The 18257-nt window shown below is 36.8% G+C and overlaps 1 protein-coding gene across 1 annotated transcript; it reads left to right on the top strand.

Moving 5' to 3' along the window:
• Nucleotides 1-11: 11 nt before the first annotated feature.
• ccdc157 (coiled-coil domain containing 157) lies at nt 12-7471 on the top strand (the record flags this gene model as incomplete). The annotated part of the gene is made up of 9 exons (XM_081348361.1): nt 12-259; nt 669-831; nt 1002-1457; nt 1874-2078; nt 2148-2225; nt 4300-4472; nt 4636-4812; nt 4907-5069; nt 7119-7471. 9 exons carry the CDS (start codon nt 12-14, stop codon nt 7469-7471), a joined length of 2016 nt encoding a protein of 671 aa, XP_081204487.1.
• Between the last annotated feature and the right edge of the window lie 10786 nt (nt 7472-18257).

Here is an 18257-nt window from a genome sequence, read left to right as displayed (position 1 = left end):
CCTGTTAAACAATGACTCATCTGTTAGGCCGCCAGGACTGTATCGACAGTCTTCGGAGAGATCTTATTGATTTACAGGGAGCAGTGCTGGATGTTTTTTCTAAGACTGGACCTGTCCGTTTCCCTTCATGGAAGTTTCCCGATAAACTGTCATGTAATCTGGATTTGGTCAGTCTTTTAGAAGAATATGATTATGTGGATGGTGAGGAGGAATTCAGTCAGCACTCCCACATAGTCCTGCTAGAGTTGCTGATGGAGAGGTAGTCAACTTGTTGTGAATTATGTAAATTGTGTAGTAGGCTATATATATATATATATATATACACACACATTAATATTTGCATTATAACTTTAATTAATAAATAATTATGAAATACTATAGTATTTTGTTTAAGTTTCTTATGCTGACCTAAGCTACATGTATTTGATAAAATACAGTAAAAACAGTAACACTGTGAATTTTTCTACTGTAAACTGTTTTCTGTTAATAGCTATATTTAGCATAGAATTACATTATTTAGTCATGTGATGGCAGCCATTCTTCAGTGGCTTATGTTCCTTTAGAAATCATTCTTATATGCTGATTTGGTGCAGCTGCTTAATATTTTTGTGGGAACCTTTTTTTTTTTTTTTTTAAATCATTATGTGCATTGTGTGTGTTTGTCCCAGATTAATGCTTCTTCTTCAGAGTTTCAACGTTCATACAGAGCTGTTGCTTGAGAATCCGAGAGCTTTATCATCTGGTCAAAATGAATCCTCTGTTTCCATCGGTCCCGTGGTCAAACGCTTCTGGAACAACCTACTTCAGCTCAGCAATCCACAAACACAACAGGTAAGAAACCTCTTGATAAAGACAAAACACACAAAAAACTCGGTAAAGACCTATCAACAATGATCTTTGCTTATAAACTAAATCATTAAACCATGTAATCAATTGTATTTCACTGAAAGCAATCAGTTAATTTGCAACCTAAAAGATTTACTAAAGGTCTCTTCTTTCAGAGCACCAGTGAACACCAACCTCCATCTCAACTGAGTTCATTCACTACCAGAACAGCAGCAAACACTCCTAATATTAATACGCACAAAACACAGAACACCTCCATTGCAAGCACCCATAAAACCACCTCAAGTACCCCAGATTCCTCTTCCCACCACAGAAGAGCGTCCGCCGCAGGCTCCTGTGTGTCTCGGTCCGCTCACACTGTGAGCTGTCAGACAGTAGAGTCGTCCCTGGTGCCCTGTGAGGCCTGTGCTTGTGTTCAGGCGGTGATGAAGGAGAGCAGTGATGCTCTAGTGTCTCTGTGCCAGTCTCTGGGTTTGCCTTGCTCCATGCAGGGCTTCCTGGAAGCTGTGGAGGAAACACAGCAGCTGGGCCGCTTGTCTGCATGTGACATCTCCCAATGGGCAAGTGAGCAGCGTAAGGATATGAGCCGTGTTGGAAAGCATGTTCTGGAGGTGAGGGTCCGAGTGGTTTTGTTGTGACTATTCACACTTTTGTCATTTAATCCTGATTACACTACAATCAAAGGTTTGGAATATTACAATAGTTTTTTTAGTTTTTTGAAAGAAGCCTTAGTTTTATGCTCACTTAGACTGTATTTATTTGACCAAACACAGTAATATTGTTAAATATTATTATAATTTAAAAGAGCTGTTTTCTTTTTAAATATATATTAAAATGTAATTTTTTCCTGTGATGGTAAATTCTGAATATTCTGCATCATTACTCCAGTCTTCAGTGTCACATGATCCTTCAGAAATCATTCTAATATGCTGATTTGGTGCTCAATTATTATTATTTCAAGTGAAAAATCTGAATAATTCCAAATTTTTGACCGGTAGTGTATTTCCTCATTTGTTCCTCATTGGAGGTGAGAGAAACTTTTGAGCCACTGAAAAAGAAGCTGAAAAAGACAGAGATGGAGCGAGAGAAGCTGAGAAAACAGCTTTCAGAGACGGTCAAAGGAGAGAGGGAGGAGAGGAGGAAGATGGAGGAGGAGTGTGAGAGAAGAATGCAGGAGGTGAAGGTCAAGGGAGAGGAAGCAGTAAGGAGGCTAAAGGAGGAGTTAAAGAGAGGTGAGAGGTTTTTTTAAGACCCTTAACTCACATCTGAACCTTCATGTTAACAATCATTTTCTTTTACAGGTGTGACGCTGTTAGAGGACAAAAATTCTGAACTCACAGCAGAGCTGAATTTGCAGACAGAAGCAAAACAAAGTCTTGGTAAGCAGGACATCATTATAAAACTACTGGCCAGTTGTTTCTACTACCACTACTGTCCACAAAAATGGGACTGTAATAAAATCCTTAAAAATATTTTCTTTTCTTTCTTTTTTCCCCTTTATTTTTGAGCTGTTCAAAATGATCATTACAATGATTTATGTTTCTCATAACTATTAGTAAATATATGGAATAATACAGGACAGGGGTTTTCAAAGTTTTGATGTTAAGGACCGCCTTCTATTATTTATATATTAACAACTATTTAATATATATATTTATTTTTATATATACTGTGTGTATATATATATATATATATATATATATATACAGTCACCGGCCACTTTATTAGGTACAACGCAAATATCTAATTAGCAATCACATGGCAGCAATTCAAAGCATTCAGGGGCTGTTTACATGACAACGCTTTCAACTAAAAACTGAAAACTTGTTATGCATTTTGGCCGTTCATGTAACACAACAACAGCGTTTTGGGGGCCTGAAAAAACTAACTTTTGAAAATGGGTTTCAAAGTCCGCTATCGTCTCAGTGTAAACTACAAAAATGTGAATTTGTGAAAACGGTGACGTCATGCACTTGCATATTACGTGTTCAGTCTAAGTTCTGACTGAGCATCAGAATGGGCAGGAAAGCTGATTTAAATGTCTTTGAACGTGGCACTGTTGTTGGGGGAGTATTTCAGAAACTGTTGATTTACTGGGATTTTTACACATAACCATCTGTAGGGTTTACAGAGAACGGTCCGAAAAAGTTAAAATATCCAGTGAGCGACAGTTCTGTGGGCAAAAATGCCTTGTTGATGCCAGAGGTCAGAAGAGAATGGCCAGACTGGTTTGAGTTGATAGAAAGACAACAGTAACTCAGCACCTCTGAACGCACAATACGTCGAACCTTGAGGCAGATGTGCTATAGCAGCGGAAGAACACACCGGGTGACACTCCTGAAACTGAAGCTACAATTTGCAAGAGCTCACCAAAATTGGACAATAGAAGATCTCGATTTCTGCTGCAATGTTCAGATGGTAGGGTCAGAATTTGGTGTAAACAACATGAAGGCATGGATCCATCTGCCTTGTTTCAGCAGTTAAGGATGCTGATGGAGTAATGTTGTGGGGGATATTTTCTCAGCACACTTCGGGCCTCTTAGTACCAATTGAGCATCATTTAAAGGCCACAGGCAACCTGAGAATTGTTGCTGACCATGTCCATCCCTTTATGACCACAGTGTACCATCTTCTGATGCCTACTTCCAGCAGGATAATGCACCATGTCACAATGCTCAAATCATCTCAAACTGGTTTCTTGAACATGACAATGAGTTCACTAAACTCAAGCGGCCTCCAGTCACCAGATCTCAGTCCAACAGAGCACCATTGGGATGTGCGGGGTCCAACCCCTAGCAACTAGCAAGGTGTACCTAATTAAGTGGCTGGTAAATGTGCATTTTCAGCTTTAAATAATTGGCTTTTATATCATCATTAAATTACTGAAAAAATATGCAACTATTAAAGTGATGTTAGATGTATAAATCTAAAGAAGAACATTTTTAATTTAATTCAAATTATTTGCACTATTTAAAAATAAATATGTAAAAGCAGCTTTAAACATTTAGTGCCTTAAAACTCAGTGAGCAAGGAGGAACTTAATACAAACTGTTATTGAAAATATGTATGTTATAAGGAAGGATAGATGACCTATAGCAAATACATATAATTTTTACAAAGAAAAGGCAGATTTGGTCTTTTAACTATTTCACACTGTTTAAAACTATGACTGTCAATAGAATAAAATAAGTGTGATTAATCTCGAAAATAATAAAACATCTAATTCTATAAATGTGTTAAAAATATTGCATTAAACAATTTTAATATCTTGTTCTTGACAGCCCTAATACATACTTTTGTAGAATATTGTATTATTGTAGAATTTTCTCTCAGTTTTTATGAGGTATATACTTTGTGGCCCCTGGGGGTCCCTCAACCCCAGTTTGAAAAACCCAGAATCCTACAAGATTGATTTTGGGATGATATAAGGAATGGGTTACTTTTTTTCTATAGAATGTGAGAGGGCTGCACTACAGGAGCAAGTTCATCATCTGCATAATTCACTAGAGACCATGTTAAAAGAGGTGGAGGACAGCAGGACAAACCTGGAGAAGGAGCTCAGAAGTACACAGACACTGTTAGACAAAGAAAGCGCCAAAAACCACAGTGTGCAACGCCAGCATGAGGTGAGTCAGTGTGATCACTGTGATAAATATCATAATATTAAAATCAACAAGAACAACTTTAACAATGTTACTTCCATAACATGATATTCAAAGAGGTAAACAGTGTTGAGCTGGACTTGGTTTCATCTATTTCGATCATGAAACATGGTTATTTTGTGCACAGGCTCTTCAGGTGAAGCAGACAGCTCTGCGGAAGCATCTGGATGTGCTGGTTCAGCAGACTGAGGAGCTACATAACAGTCTGGAAGAATGTGAGGATGAAAAAGCTGATCTTGCCAACAAACTCGCAGAGATCGTACAAGAAAAAGACACACTTCAGGAGCAACTCACACAGCAGCAGGTAAACATCTAAAGTCAAAAATATTTGGTATGACTGAATCAGCCTGACTACATTAGGTCACACCAATTAAACCTGAGAGTTTCTTTCTCTGCAGTCCTGGTGTAGTTCACTGTGTATTGAGAAACAAAGGCAGCAGACACAGATCACAGAACTGGAGGAGAGTACGTCTCGTCTGAAAGAGATGCTGGAAGAAGCTGCTCAGAGAGAGCGGATACTGGTGGCCTTTCCTGAGCTGAATCCACACGCAGCTCCACAGAGTGAGTGAACTCTGCCCACTCCTGCCTCTAAAAGTTGGCATGAAACACAAGTTGAAATAGTCTTTTCTTCCCTATTGTGACATATATCCGAGTGAAACGGCTTCTCGAACAAGAAAAAATGTAGGACGGGACTTGATTGGATCGTTGTGGTTTGCTATTGCTTTGAGTGACAGGTTGTCCCGACCTCATGCCGGTAAACACATCATCAGAGAAGAGATGTCACTGCAGGTGGAAGGGAAGTTATTTTGATAAAAAATATCAAAAATAATAATGATGTACGCTAATCATTTATAATAAATACATTATTGCAATACTCCAACATTCCATAAAAAACAAGAATTGTCCATTTTGATTTTATGGTGATTTTAATTTAGGAAGCAATTTCTTATTCCGGACCACATTTTATTCAGAAGGCAGTGGATATTTATACTCAGTGTAAAAATGTAGGTGCTATTTACAGTGAGAGCTAGTAGTGGTAGATATATTTACATTTAATCATTTAGCAGACGCTTTTATCCAAAGCGACTTACAAAGTGTTTTTATATATATATATATATATATATATATATATATATATATATATTAATAGCATTATTAATAGCATTTTTAATAGTATTAATAGCAAAAATGGCATGTTTACATTAGCAAATAGTCCGTGTAAATAAAAGTGTAAATACAAGTACTATGCTATTTGTACTAAAGGTCAAATACCTGAACAGAGCGTGATCAGTGTGCTCTACAGAGCAAGTGAAAATAGCCTTTGCCAATAGTGCAAGTGGACAATTCCCCTTTTTTTAAATAACGGAATGACATTCGTAAGTCCATTTTCCTGCAATCAAGTTTAACGGGTTCCTGGAAGTAAAAATTTCAGCGATTTTCTCCATAGGGAATTCTTTTTAATGATAGCTTATTACCCTTAAAGAAAGACATTTTCATTAATCAAAGAAATGCAACAAGTACACTACGCCAATAGAACCGCTCACTCCACTGCAAATGATGTAACAGAGTTTGTCTCCCTACGTTCTCAATATTTGTGTGTGTGTGTGTACCTGGTATTCCCTATGTTATAGGGACCAAATGTCCCCACAAGGATAGTAATTCCAGAAAATGTTGACTTTATTGGGACACTTGTTTAGGTCCTCATGAGGAAAACAGCTTATAAAGCATACTAAATGAAGTGTTTTGAAAATCTAGAAATGCAGACAGTTTTCTGTGATGGGTAGGTTTAGGGTTAGGGTTAGTGTAGGGGGAAATATCATAAAAATCATTACGTCTATGGGAATTCCCCATGGAAACCAGTGTGTGTGTGTGTGTGTGTGTGTGTGTGTGTGTGTGTGTATGAACAGCTATAATCAAAATAGTTAAAGCCATTCATTACACAATCTTGTCACTTACTTACATTTTGTAAGGTTGTGACTCACCTCGTAGCTGATTGGTTTGGTTCATGGCTTATAACTTTTTAACAAAGAGTTTTCTGTCAAAATGCCTATGGGAAAAATGAATGGGACAAAGGCTGGTGAAAAAGTGTGTGCTACTGCAGCTATGGCACAAAACAGAATATTCAGAAAGAAAAGAAAAACTCTTATGAGCCATTTCTTTAGTGAATCATGAACCACGCGAATGGTCGAAGCATGACCATTGTGCCCCAATTCCCCAAAGAAAGACCAGTGAGTCAGTTTTTAGTGAATCAAAACAGTAGTAACAAATGTTGTCTGATTTGTGAATGTACTTTGCAACACTTTTGTAGTTTTTCTCTTCTTTTCCAGTGAATTAAACACATATAATTAAACTTGTGTTATGTTTAGGCCTGTGCAGGTGCATGTTTGTCAGAAGTATTTTATTAAATTAAAAGAATGAATGAAATATGTTACCACATTTTAATATTGTTATTTGATACATAATTAAGGCCAATTATTAGATCACATTTATGTTTCCTCTCTTGAAAGACTGTAAAACCTCAACTGAAAGTCTAAAAACACCTGTTGTTAAATTTTGTGTGATTCCCACCCCTACCTGCCACTTACAACCGGTTCTCTGTGTGTGTCACAGCTACAGGTGATGTGATGTGTGATATGGAGCAGCAGCTGAAGGCAAACTCAGTGAGGATCAGGGTTCTGCAGCAGGAGAACGTCTCCCTGAGCAACAGTCTAGACAGACTGAAGGACAGAGAGGAAAAACAAAGATCTTCAGACTCTGGGATAGTAGAGATGGACAGGAGCAGAGAAGCTGCAGCGATGGGACCCTTGGAGAGCTCTAGCACCTCCTCTCCCACCTCTCCTTCATCCATTCTTCATCATCAGACTCTCTGCCTCTCTCTCCATCAAGATGTGGAAGAAAGATACAAGAACATTCGTCAGGCTGCTCGCATCCGGTCTGCAGGCACACGTCGCAGGAGGAAGTGATGTCATTTAATAGACTGACACTGGTCTGGAGACTGGGATATTAATGTGACTTTTGTGTTGTTTGTTTGTATGAAATTGAAATTGAAATTACAATGGACATTTGGCATTTTACGAATGTTGCACATTGAACAACAAGCAACAGTGAATGTTGTATGAACTGGATCTTCAAAGCCATGCTCTTCAGCAACTGGGTTGGAAAAATATTGTTGTTGGTTAATATTTCAACCCAAAAAGATGCTAAAAGATTCTGGCTGACTTTATCAAAATGAAATTATTATTTTTAATAATTATTAAATTATTATTATTTAGGTTTTGTCAGTATTATCACTGCTTGTGAACACACACACACACACACACACACACACACACACACACACTTCCCTCTGCAAAAAAAGGAACCTGAAAATTGTTAAAGTAAATTGATAAATTGATTCCTTTCCTAGTAAAGCCCTCCTGCTCATATTTGTATCTTTTCTTAAAAAACAAACAAAAAAACACTAAAAAAAAAACACATGATGGTCGCCGCCGCACCAAGGTGTGTATTGATAAAAGGTGAATATTGATAAAAACGAAAGTAAAAATCCTCCTGTTCGTCTTGCGTCATTATGTGTTTGAATCGGTTTGAATGGCTCGCGCGCCTTTTCTCTATTTGAATCTAAACAGTGTAAATGTAGATAAGAGGAGGGAGGGGCTGGATGGTATTTTAAGTGTAAATCTAAGTAAGTTAGGCCATTATGTTGGTCGATTTATAAGACATGCAAAATAGGAAGACATTGGAGGTATTAAAAATAAAAATTGTAACCAGCCAGACGTAAATGAACGTGTTTCTGAGGCACTAACATGCATAAAATTAGGCTTTTGGATTGATGAAGCGCGTGTGTTCAACAGCATAAGTGTGAGTTTCTCTGTTTTAAAGCTATTTTGTTTCGTATTGATTTATTAATTGACTTTAGTTTATACTCTTTTAACTGTATATCAAATTTCCGTCAAATGTGGATTTTGCGCGAAACGTGAGTAGCATTTTCTACCACAATGAACAAACAGTGGCTGTTTTATTAGAATTAAATGTATGTGATCTTCTACAAATGTTGTAAAACTTGACTAGTTTGCTTACATTTTTTCCTGCAAGTCTTTTATTTTTTCATGTTTGAATATGCACGGACTTTGTGCTATAGCCTAATGTACGTGCCCTTGATTTTCTAAAACGATTATCACAGTAAGTTAGCCTACTTCATAAACAGAAAGTTATTTTAACGAATCCATTTTCTACACATAGCAGCAACGACAAAAGAGCACTATACTACCTGGCTAATTATTACTTTCTTGTTTCTGTAACTGTAACTGTTTAACTTCATGTATCTGCACAAAATATTGCATCACCATGTACAGGCATATTTAAATGGCCCAGTTTGCTATCAGTTGAGAATTACACATTGGTTTAGTTTTAAGGTATAATCTAATTTGTAATTTTTAAGTAGCCAGAGATTTGCATACACAACATCATAGTGGATTTTCTTTCTCCTTGGTGAGATCATTACGACATTATATATATATATATATATATATATATATATATATATATATATACATTTTGCTTAATTTATTAGTTATGGGTTTTGTTATATTTTCTTGGTCCTATCAGGTCTGCTGAGTATGTAGACTCGCTTCTCCTCACTCATAAAGGCAGCAGTCTCTTTGAGGAGGATCTGAGGTCAAAGTCCATCAGATTAAAATGAAGAGAAATTCTATTAAAAGATCTAAAACCAAACAATCATCAGCAACAAGCAGGAGTCTGCATAAAAGGTCCAAAGGTAAGTTCAATTTAGGTATTACCTATTTAAACACTAAAACAGCAAAAAGACTAGCTGCCATCCCACGTTAATCTTGAGTAGTAATCTGTTCATAGCACTGATGTTCCTGAAGCAAAGGAGTACTCAACTCATTATGACCGCCGCTAGCATAGCTAGCGAAAGCGGTCATATAGGGATTGTCAAAGTTTTTTTTTTGTTTTTTTTTGTTGTCAATCTACTGAATTTTCCGTCAACGATACCAGGGACACCGAAACACCGGGGAACATGAAATTTGGTGGGCATGTAGCCCCACTAGACTTTTACGGAAAAATTTAGTTTGGTCCCCGGGGGCCACTCCCCCCCTGCGCTGGGCCCCCCCAAACCCAAAAAATGCAGTTTTTCCTAAATAACTACTTGAACCGTGGAACCGAGGATGAAGAAATTTTTATGGTATGTTGGTCTTAAGGGCCCACATCAACCTAGCCCATAATCACTCATTTGTGATTTGCGCCCCTCCCATAAAAAATGAAAATGCAATATTATTCTGCTTTAATCGCCCCTATCTTCAGTGGAGATGTTCAGAACTGCACCATATTTCATGTGTATGATTAACTTGACATCCTCTGGGGGTATCCTCTGCTAAGTTTCGTAGAATTTCATCCATGGGGGGGTATAAAATAAATTCATTTATGTGCACATTTAGTGACTGTACACTCATCGGCCTGTAGATGGTGCTGTTGAGCGAAGGGTTGCTGGTTTAGGATGATACTGTCACACACACACATGCAGGAATACAAACAAACGCAAGCATGCACACACACTGACATCCACACGCACAGACACACACCCATACAAATCCATATACACACACACACAGACAGACATGCACATACTACTACTTTTTTTAGGTATATACATAAACACGCAATACAGCCAAATTGCTCCATGTCATTTATTTTTGTGGAAAGCCAGTGCAGGCCTGAGCGGCGGTCATATTTTGTACCGCCATGCGGTAAATCTAGTTTTTATTTCTTATTGCGAGTTTCCTAGGTGCCAATTAAAGGCTAATCTACTGGAGGCGAAACCCAGTCATTCAATGGGAATCCATGTGATCTGGAATTTCATTTACAAAATTGCTGCATTAACCAAAAGAAAGCTGCTTGTTGCTTGCTAGTTTGAAAGTGACTTCTGTGTGAGCGGTGTTTTATGCATTGCTATACTATTGACTATAAACCTTTTTTGCTTCCAAAACTGAAATGTGAAATGTGTGCATACTGCATATGTAATATCTCATTGAATTCATATTCTTAACATTTCGAGCTGTTTATAATGTCTCCATCCTCTCTTTGTTTTTCCACATCTCGCCTGTTGAAGCGGACCCAGATTCAGAAAACACACCCCCTTGCCCAAGTCCAGTGCAAAATAAATCTGGTAAGAAACACTGCAAAACTGTAAGTTGAATAGGTGTAATTTGGGAGGGTTGGATTTACAGTGGATTGTTATTTTAGTCAGTTTTCAACTTGTAGAGAATTCATTTAACATAAAACTCAATCATGGGTCAAGTGTGGTCAGCATTATCATAGTGTTAACCATCAGTTTTTGATGGGTCATTTCTGTTTTTGTTTCTAATTTCTAATATCTCAGCAAGGGACCATGTAAGGACAATTTTAGCTCATACTCCTTCACGTCTGAATGTCACTGCTTCAGCGGATCATGGAAGTCCAGTCAGTGCTCCAACAATTAGCCAGACAAGTGTGAAAGGAAACTTAACTATAAATCAAAACTGTAAGTTTTTTTTTTTTTACCAGCTGTGATTTGTAAAACATACATGATGTATATAATACTTAATCTAGTGAAAATAATACTATGCCTCTTTAGTTACAATGGTCTTGCAGAATCCCTCTGATGATTATCCTTTGGCTGAGGTAAGTGAGATGTCTTAAAGATTTTTATTGTTAATAATACATATTTGAAACTTCACCTCAAGAAATTGCATTTGAAAATATAAGTGGCATATAACTCCCTTTATTGCTTTCTTTCTACATTAGGATCACTCAGATGGGAGGACAAAGGATGAATATCAAAATCTTCCTTCACACAACACTGAACAGTAGGTAACTTGCAAAAAATAAATGACATTTTCAGGTGTTAGTGTCAGTTCCTGTAAAAAAATTCTTGTTAAAAGAATGGAATATTACTGATACTGGAATTAATTCAGATCTGGGGCCCGTATATGTATAAAGCCACTCAGAGTAAAAGCGTGTCCTGAAGTGTCAACATTTTTTATTAATTTTACTCTTATTCCTATTAGGGATGCACAATATATATCGGCCACTATATCTGGATAGGTTGATATATGTTAATTAGGGGCAGAGCACTGAAAATGCTTAGGCACCATAGACTGTAAAAAAACATGGACAACGCCCCTTCGCTCTCTTCCATTCATGAGAACTGAAGCCGTCAGTGTCCCGATATGGCGCTGACATCTTGGGACTTGAGTCTGCACAGTAGCGATCTCGGGACCAGACCTGCGCAGTAGTGAGCAGGAAGTATGTAATGCTCGTAAATTAATGAATATATTATAATTAGACCTTTTAAATGTTAAATGAGTTACTCACTCTCATGTCATTCAAAAACTCAACATTTTTTAAATGAAATTTGAGAGTCCTTGCATTAAAAGTCTGTTCACCCAAAACTCTGACCATTCAAAACGTTCATAAAGAGATCGTAAAATAAATCCATGGATTTGTTTAAATAAAGTCTTCTGAAGAAACACAATTGCTTTACATGATTTAACCCCTTAAACCCGAAGTGTACCGCCGGCAATACACCCCCCACCCGCGTAAAAAATTCATAATCAAATTACTGAGCAACCACTGAATGGAACAACACAAAATAGGTATCTAGCTTAGAATCTCAGCTTTTTAATGCATCCAACCACTTAGATCAACTCTTAACGAGGGCTGAGTAGTCCCTCTAAACCGGAGTGTACCACCCACAGCGCCACCTAGCTGCTAAACAATTCATAATCATATTTTTCAAAACTACTACCTTGATCAACTCAACATAGGTGTCATTTGGAAGCTTAGAGTCAATTTGATTAACCCCTAAGTAGTGCTGAGATATTTGCCAATAAAGATAATTTTTTTTTTTTTCATAATTTATGAAATACTCTTTTGTACTACGTACTGCAATATGTCAAATACATCATACAGCTCAGATTGCCGTGTGTCATATGTCATTTGGAAGGTCTCGATGAGTAGAATATAACAAGCATAATTGTTTCGGGCTTTTTACTAAACTTGAGCAAGTTTTTGTACATGAAGCCCCTCAAGACCCATACGTAAATCACATACGGATGCTGAATTTCACTCGTATGGGGCATCATTATTTACAGCAGAGTCCATTATTTAAAATGAGTCCAAACTCAATATAATCCATCACTCAGAACTAAAGATATTCCTCTAACACAAAAAAATCCCACAGACGCACGTAGCAAAGTATATATACTGATGAAGCACTCGCGTTGCGTTTTAGCTTATAACTGCATGAAGCATGCACAGATCGTAGAAAATGGCACAACATTATTTACAGTAAACTCAAACGATTAAAAAGAGCCCAAACTCAGCATAATTCATCTCTCAGATCTAAAGATATTCCTCATGAAGTTGTCACACACGAACCCGCAAAGGCACACATAGAGCCTTGTATACTGATGACGCGGTTTTGCTCATAACTCCATGAAACATGCAATTGTGGAAAATCGAACATCTTTATTGACAGCAGATTCTCACGATTACAAAGAGCCCAAACACAACATCCATTGCGTTGATCACAAGATATTGCTCACGAAGTGATGCATACTTGGCTAAAAAACATGTCTCTCATCTTTCCAGGATGCGATGTGTTTTCCAATGTTCCCTGAACCGTCCGTGCTTGTTTTCAAACCACTTTGACAAACTCTTAAAAGAGTAGTTCACTTTCAAATGAAAATTAGCCCATGATTTACTCACCCCTATCATTTATGATGGATGGATGCATGTTTTTGAACTTCAATATGTTGGTTGCAATCCACTGCCATTATAAAACCATGAGTAAATCATGGGCTAATTTTCATTTGAAAGTGAACTACTCCTTTAATGAGTGCCTCTAAACCGGAGTGTACCGCCCGCGGCTGTGAAAATATTCATAATCTTATTTTTCAAAACTACTGGCTTGATTAACACAAAATAGGTGTCGTTTGAAAGCTTAGAGTCTGAACTTTACAATAAATGTGTACATTCTGATTGTATTAACTCCTAAGTAGTGCTGAGTTATTTGCTGATAAATAGAATTTATTTTTATCATAATCTATAAAATACTTTTTTGTACTATGTACTGCAATGTGTCAAAAACATCATACAGCTCATGAAACATTCACAGATTGTTGAAAATGGCACATCATTTTTTACAGCATATTATTACAATTAAAATGAGCCCGAAATGAACATAATCTATTGCAGTGGTAACAAGATATTCATCATGAAGGAACAATTTAAAAAATGCCCATTAGGGGGCATCAAGGACTGAACAAAAAGGCTATCTTGGTTCCAAATGCTGTAGCTTTAGATAACTTTATGCACCACAAAATTTTATCCAGATGCAGCTCACATTTAGAGGGACTTCACCAAAAAAAAATTTATCCTACCTTATGTTCTTCATGAGTTATTCCATGTCAAATAAGAAAGATTTATACAGTATATAATGTCTTTTATCAGCAGTTTCTCAGCATGAGAATTTCCAAATGTAACGTAATGTATATTTTTTTAAAAATTGAAAAGTGTTCTATCAAACGATACCTACCTTTTGACTCTCCTTGCTATGGGTTTGGAGTTATAAGTCTTTAGTTGTGTGTGTGTCACTCAAAAAAAAAACTACTCGGGCTTAGGGGATTAATGTTTTATTTAAACTTTTATTCACTATAAACATTGATCAATGCAGAGGCCAAATATGGTAAATGGAAGCATAACCATACTTGCATAGAATTATTGGTGCATGTTGATTCAGACCTTGCTTCATCTGAAGTCTTCATAATAGGCTGGATCTAAACTGGAGCTGACATACTCTGTAGTTACCTCAGGATGGGCATCCCAAGATAAAACAGAGAAGCAAATATAAAATAATTAGCGTAGCTGCTGTTCATAACAGTAGGCAAAGATAATCATGTGCATTTGATCTGATATAACTGGAGTACAAGGTTATGAGATGCATTGTGTGAATGCTAGGCTAAAGAGATGCGTCTTTAATCTAGATTTAAACTGGGAGACTGAGTCTGAGCCCCGAACATTATCAGGAAGGCTATTCCAGACTTTAGGAGCCAAATGTGAAAACACTCTCCCTCCTTTAGTGGACTTAGATATCCTAGGTACAACCAGAAGCCCAGAGTTTTGTGATCTTAAAGGGCATGATGGATTGTAAGGCGATAGAAGATCAGTTAAATACACTGGAGCTAAACCATTTAGGACCTCATAGGTCAGTAGCAATACTTTGTAATTGATATGGAACTTAATAGGTCACCAGTGTAGAGATGATAAAATTGGTGTTAATATTTTCTTGACCTAGTAAGAACTCTAGCAGCTGCATTTTGGACTAATCATAGATTGTTTATTGAGGATGCAGGACAACCAGCTAGTTACTACAGTAAAGTAATGCATTACAGTAAACGGCTTGCATTACTTGCTTTGTCACGTGAAAACAAAACTTTTATTTACATGTTTATAAGTGAATAAAAGCCCAATAAAAGTGTCATAGTTTGTACAATCTATGTACAATCAATCAATACATTTGAACTACAATAATAATGAGCAAAGCCTGTATTTATTGAACATTTCAAAATAATAATAATAAATTCCAATCTTTGAACCTTTTCTTGTAGGGTCCTTCAAAAATGTAAAAGCTCTCAGCGCTTACATCATCAGAGACGCTTGTCCTACAAAACTTGTCAGGAGCAACCGACATTAACCCTTGCAGAGGTGAAAAAGAACACAAATTACTTACGAGAGGTCAGTAAATTAAGTACCTTTTTTTTTTCATTTCTTATCATTTGGCTTTTTGCCAACTTCAACAGTTTGGAATACTAAGATTTTTTTGTTGAAAGAGGTCTCTTGTGATTGCCAAGGCTGTAAAAAATACAGTAAAAACTATTTAAAATAACTAAAATAATATATTTAAAAATGTTATTTATTCCTGTGATGGCAAAGCTGAATTTTCAGCATCATTACTCCAGTCTTCAGGGTCACATGATCCTTCAGAAATCATTCTTATATGCTGATTTTCTTTTCTTTGAAGTCTAAATAATATAATTTCATTTTTAGGTTACTGTTATTGGAGAGATCTTTGAGAATCAGCCTGCAATCAACAACATCCTACCTGATGAAGAAGGGATGCAATATTCTCATCACACGCTGTATGATAACACTGCAAAAGTTCACTTGAGTTTAGCAGATAGATTTACTGTAACCCTCAATCAGTGGTATATATTTAAAAGTCTTTCCATTTGTGACTTTGGCGAAGGAAATGTACTCAGTTCAACCGAACTCACAACGCTGGAGTCGTTTACTCCTTTAGAAGACAATTTACAGGAGCCTGAAGAGACAATCATCTCAGGGCTGGTCACTGAAGCATTACTGACCTTTGAATATTTTTGTTCATGCAGTGCCACTCTCTCTCTCTCGAATTCAAAACTGTTTCATATTAAATGCAAGGAGTGCAGAAAAAGCTGCAGGTGTGGAAGCGTTCAAAACCGAGCCAAGGCCAATGTAACCATCAAACAGCTCAATGGACCAGAGCAGAGAGTGGTGTTAAATGATACACTGCTGCACTCCATTGTCAGCTTTAAGAGAGAGGGATACTGTGACAGTCAGCAGCTAGAGGAGCGTTTGCTGAGAGCTGAGAGAATGACCGTAGTCTGTGTGGATGATGAGCCTCGGCGTGTCCAAATAGAAGCAGTGGAAGAAGCAAAGGATGTGGAAAAATCCTTTTTTTCTAAGTTGAAATGTTGTGTGTCATGAAGCCTTGTCCATTAAAGGTGCAGTAAGTGATTTCTAAAAAAACGCTGTTGAAAGATTGGATTGAACCAAACACCACAACACACTTGTATCCAATCAGCAGTGGGGGGCGTGTCCCCTCATGATGGGGGAGGAGAGAGAGGGAGCAAGAGGGAGATTTGAAGAAAGACTGTAGAAAGAGAGATGGCTGAGAGACATTGCAAAAGAGAAAAGGTCAGAGAAATATCACTGGAAAAAGAAGGGTTATTATGGAAGTTTTTTCCTAACATAATTAAAATTAAAATGCTTAAAAAGATCAAATAATAAATCAAAGTCTCAAAACAACTATTCAAATGATAAATCAAATGGTCAAAATATTAAATAATAAATCAAATTCTCAAAATGGCTGCATAAATTATAAATCAAATGCTCAAATGCAATTTCATTTCCTCATTCGGATTTGATTTTTAATTTTCATTATCAACCCAGTATAAACCTGTCATAATGAAATCTATAAGTCAATGCTCAAATTATAAATCAAATGCTCAAATTATAAATCAAATGCTCAAACGCACATCGCAAATGATAAATCAAATGCTCAAACGAAAGCCGGAAATGATAAATCAAATGTAAATGAGGAATGTCAATCAAGTAGCGTGGGCGGAGCTTTGAAACAGAATGGGCTGGGGTACCTCAGCCGTTATCTGTGGGAAGACATAGACAGTTGAGACACCTTAAATAACTTGCGTTCGCAGCAAGCACAAGTTGTGATTTTTGCTGTGCACATGCGTAGTAGTGTCCTCTTTGATCGTGGGAAATTTGAACAATGGACGCATCTCCGATCCGAAGATATCGGGAAAAGTTTTTTTTTCTAAAGTAGGATGTTCACTTCACCATGCACTCTCCACAATGAATAGCTTATTATCCCTGTATGACTGTTAAACGTAACTGGTATTACCACAAACGTTATTCTGTGCCCTAAAAACTGGCATATTTCATGGTATTGTCATGCAAGGTAACTGCAAAATCTAGAGAAATGTGCGAGGTGGCCAGCGGGGGGATAGTTGAGACACATATGTACCAACTGTACCCCCGATAGAGCTCTATTAGGAAACACACTGTTTAGTTGTGCAGTGTTATGATAACAGGTTAAACGCCGTAATTAGCCAGCATAGGACGCAAATGAAAATAAAATTTGATATTTGTGATATTTAAACTGTGTATTATTAATAAATATTGTTTCATATCTTGTTCCTGCTTTATAAATTTTAACCAGTGCTAATTTAAATAAAATGAATGAATATAAATGGTTGAATAAACAAAAATGTTGCCCAATTTTTATTTTCTTTATTTGTCTTTATTTGTTATATTTACAATGAATGGTTAGTTACCTTTACATCATTAGAAATGGGTGTCTCAACTGTACCATGCACTGTCTCAACTGTACCACATATGGGTACAGTTGAGACAAGGTTGAGACAAAAAGCACCTTATTTTTATGAGCTAATTGTGGAAAAAATAAACTACTTGTGGGTATTATTGATTGATAATATCTTAGTTGATAAGCTAATGAAATGTCATGTGGCATGTCATGTGGAAATTCACTTCCTTTCAGTATCTATTTTTGTGTGAAAAATCAAAACGCAAAAAGTGTCTCAACTGTACTCAGTCTACCCCTACATTACTGTGTTTACCTCATCGACAACATCGTTTAATAACTAAACTTTTAAGGGATGCAGCAGAGGCCCTGGAGCAGAGCTCATTGACAACAGGTGAAGCAGTCGATTCAATAATTGACAAGGTAAACACATTTTCAGGTGACACCTTTTATGTTCCCTGTATGAAATAAAAATGAATAAATATGACTAAAACCATATATTGCTATTATTACCTTCTTTATTATTTTTCACATGCAAGATACATGGGTGCAACATAACATTCTAATCATTATTAATTAACATACAATTTCAG

The sequence above is a fragment of the Scardinius erythrophthalmus genome, assembly GCF_964197995.2.
Source record: "Scardinius erythrophthalmus genome assembly, chromosome: 20".
NCBI lineage: Eukaryota > Metazoa > Chordata > Actinopteri > Cypriniformes > Leuciscidae > Scardinius > Scardinius erythrophthalmus.
The sequence above is the reverse complement of the archived record's forward strand: the minus strand, read 5'-3'. Positions and strand labels throughout refer to the sequence as shown.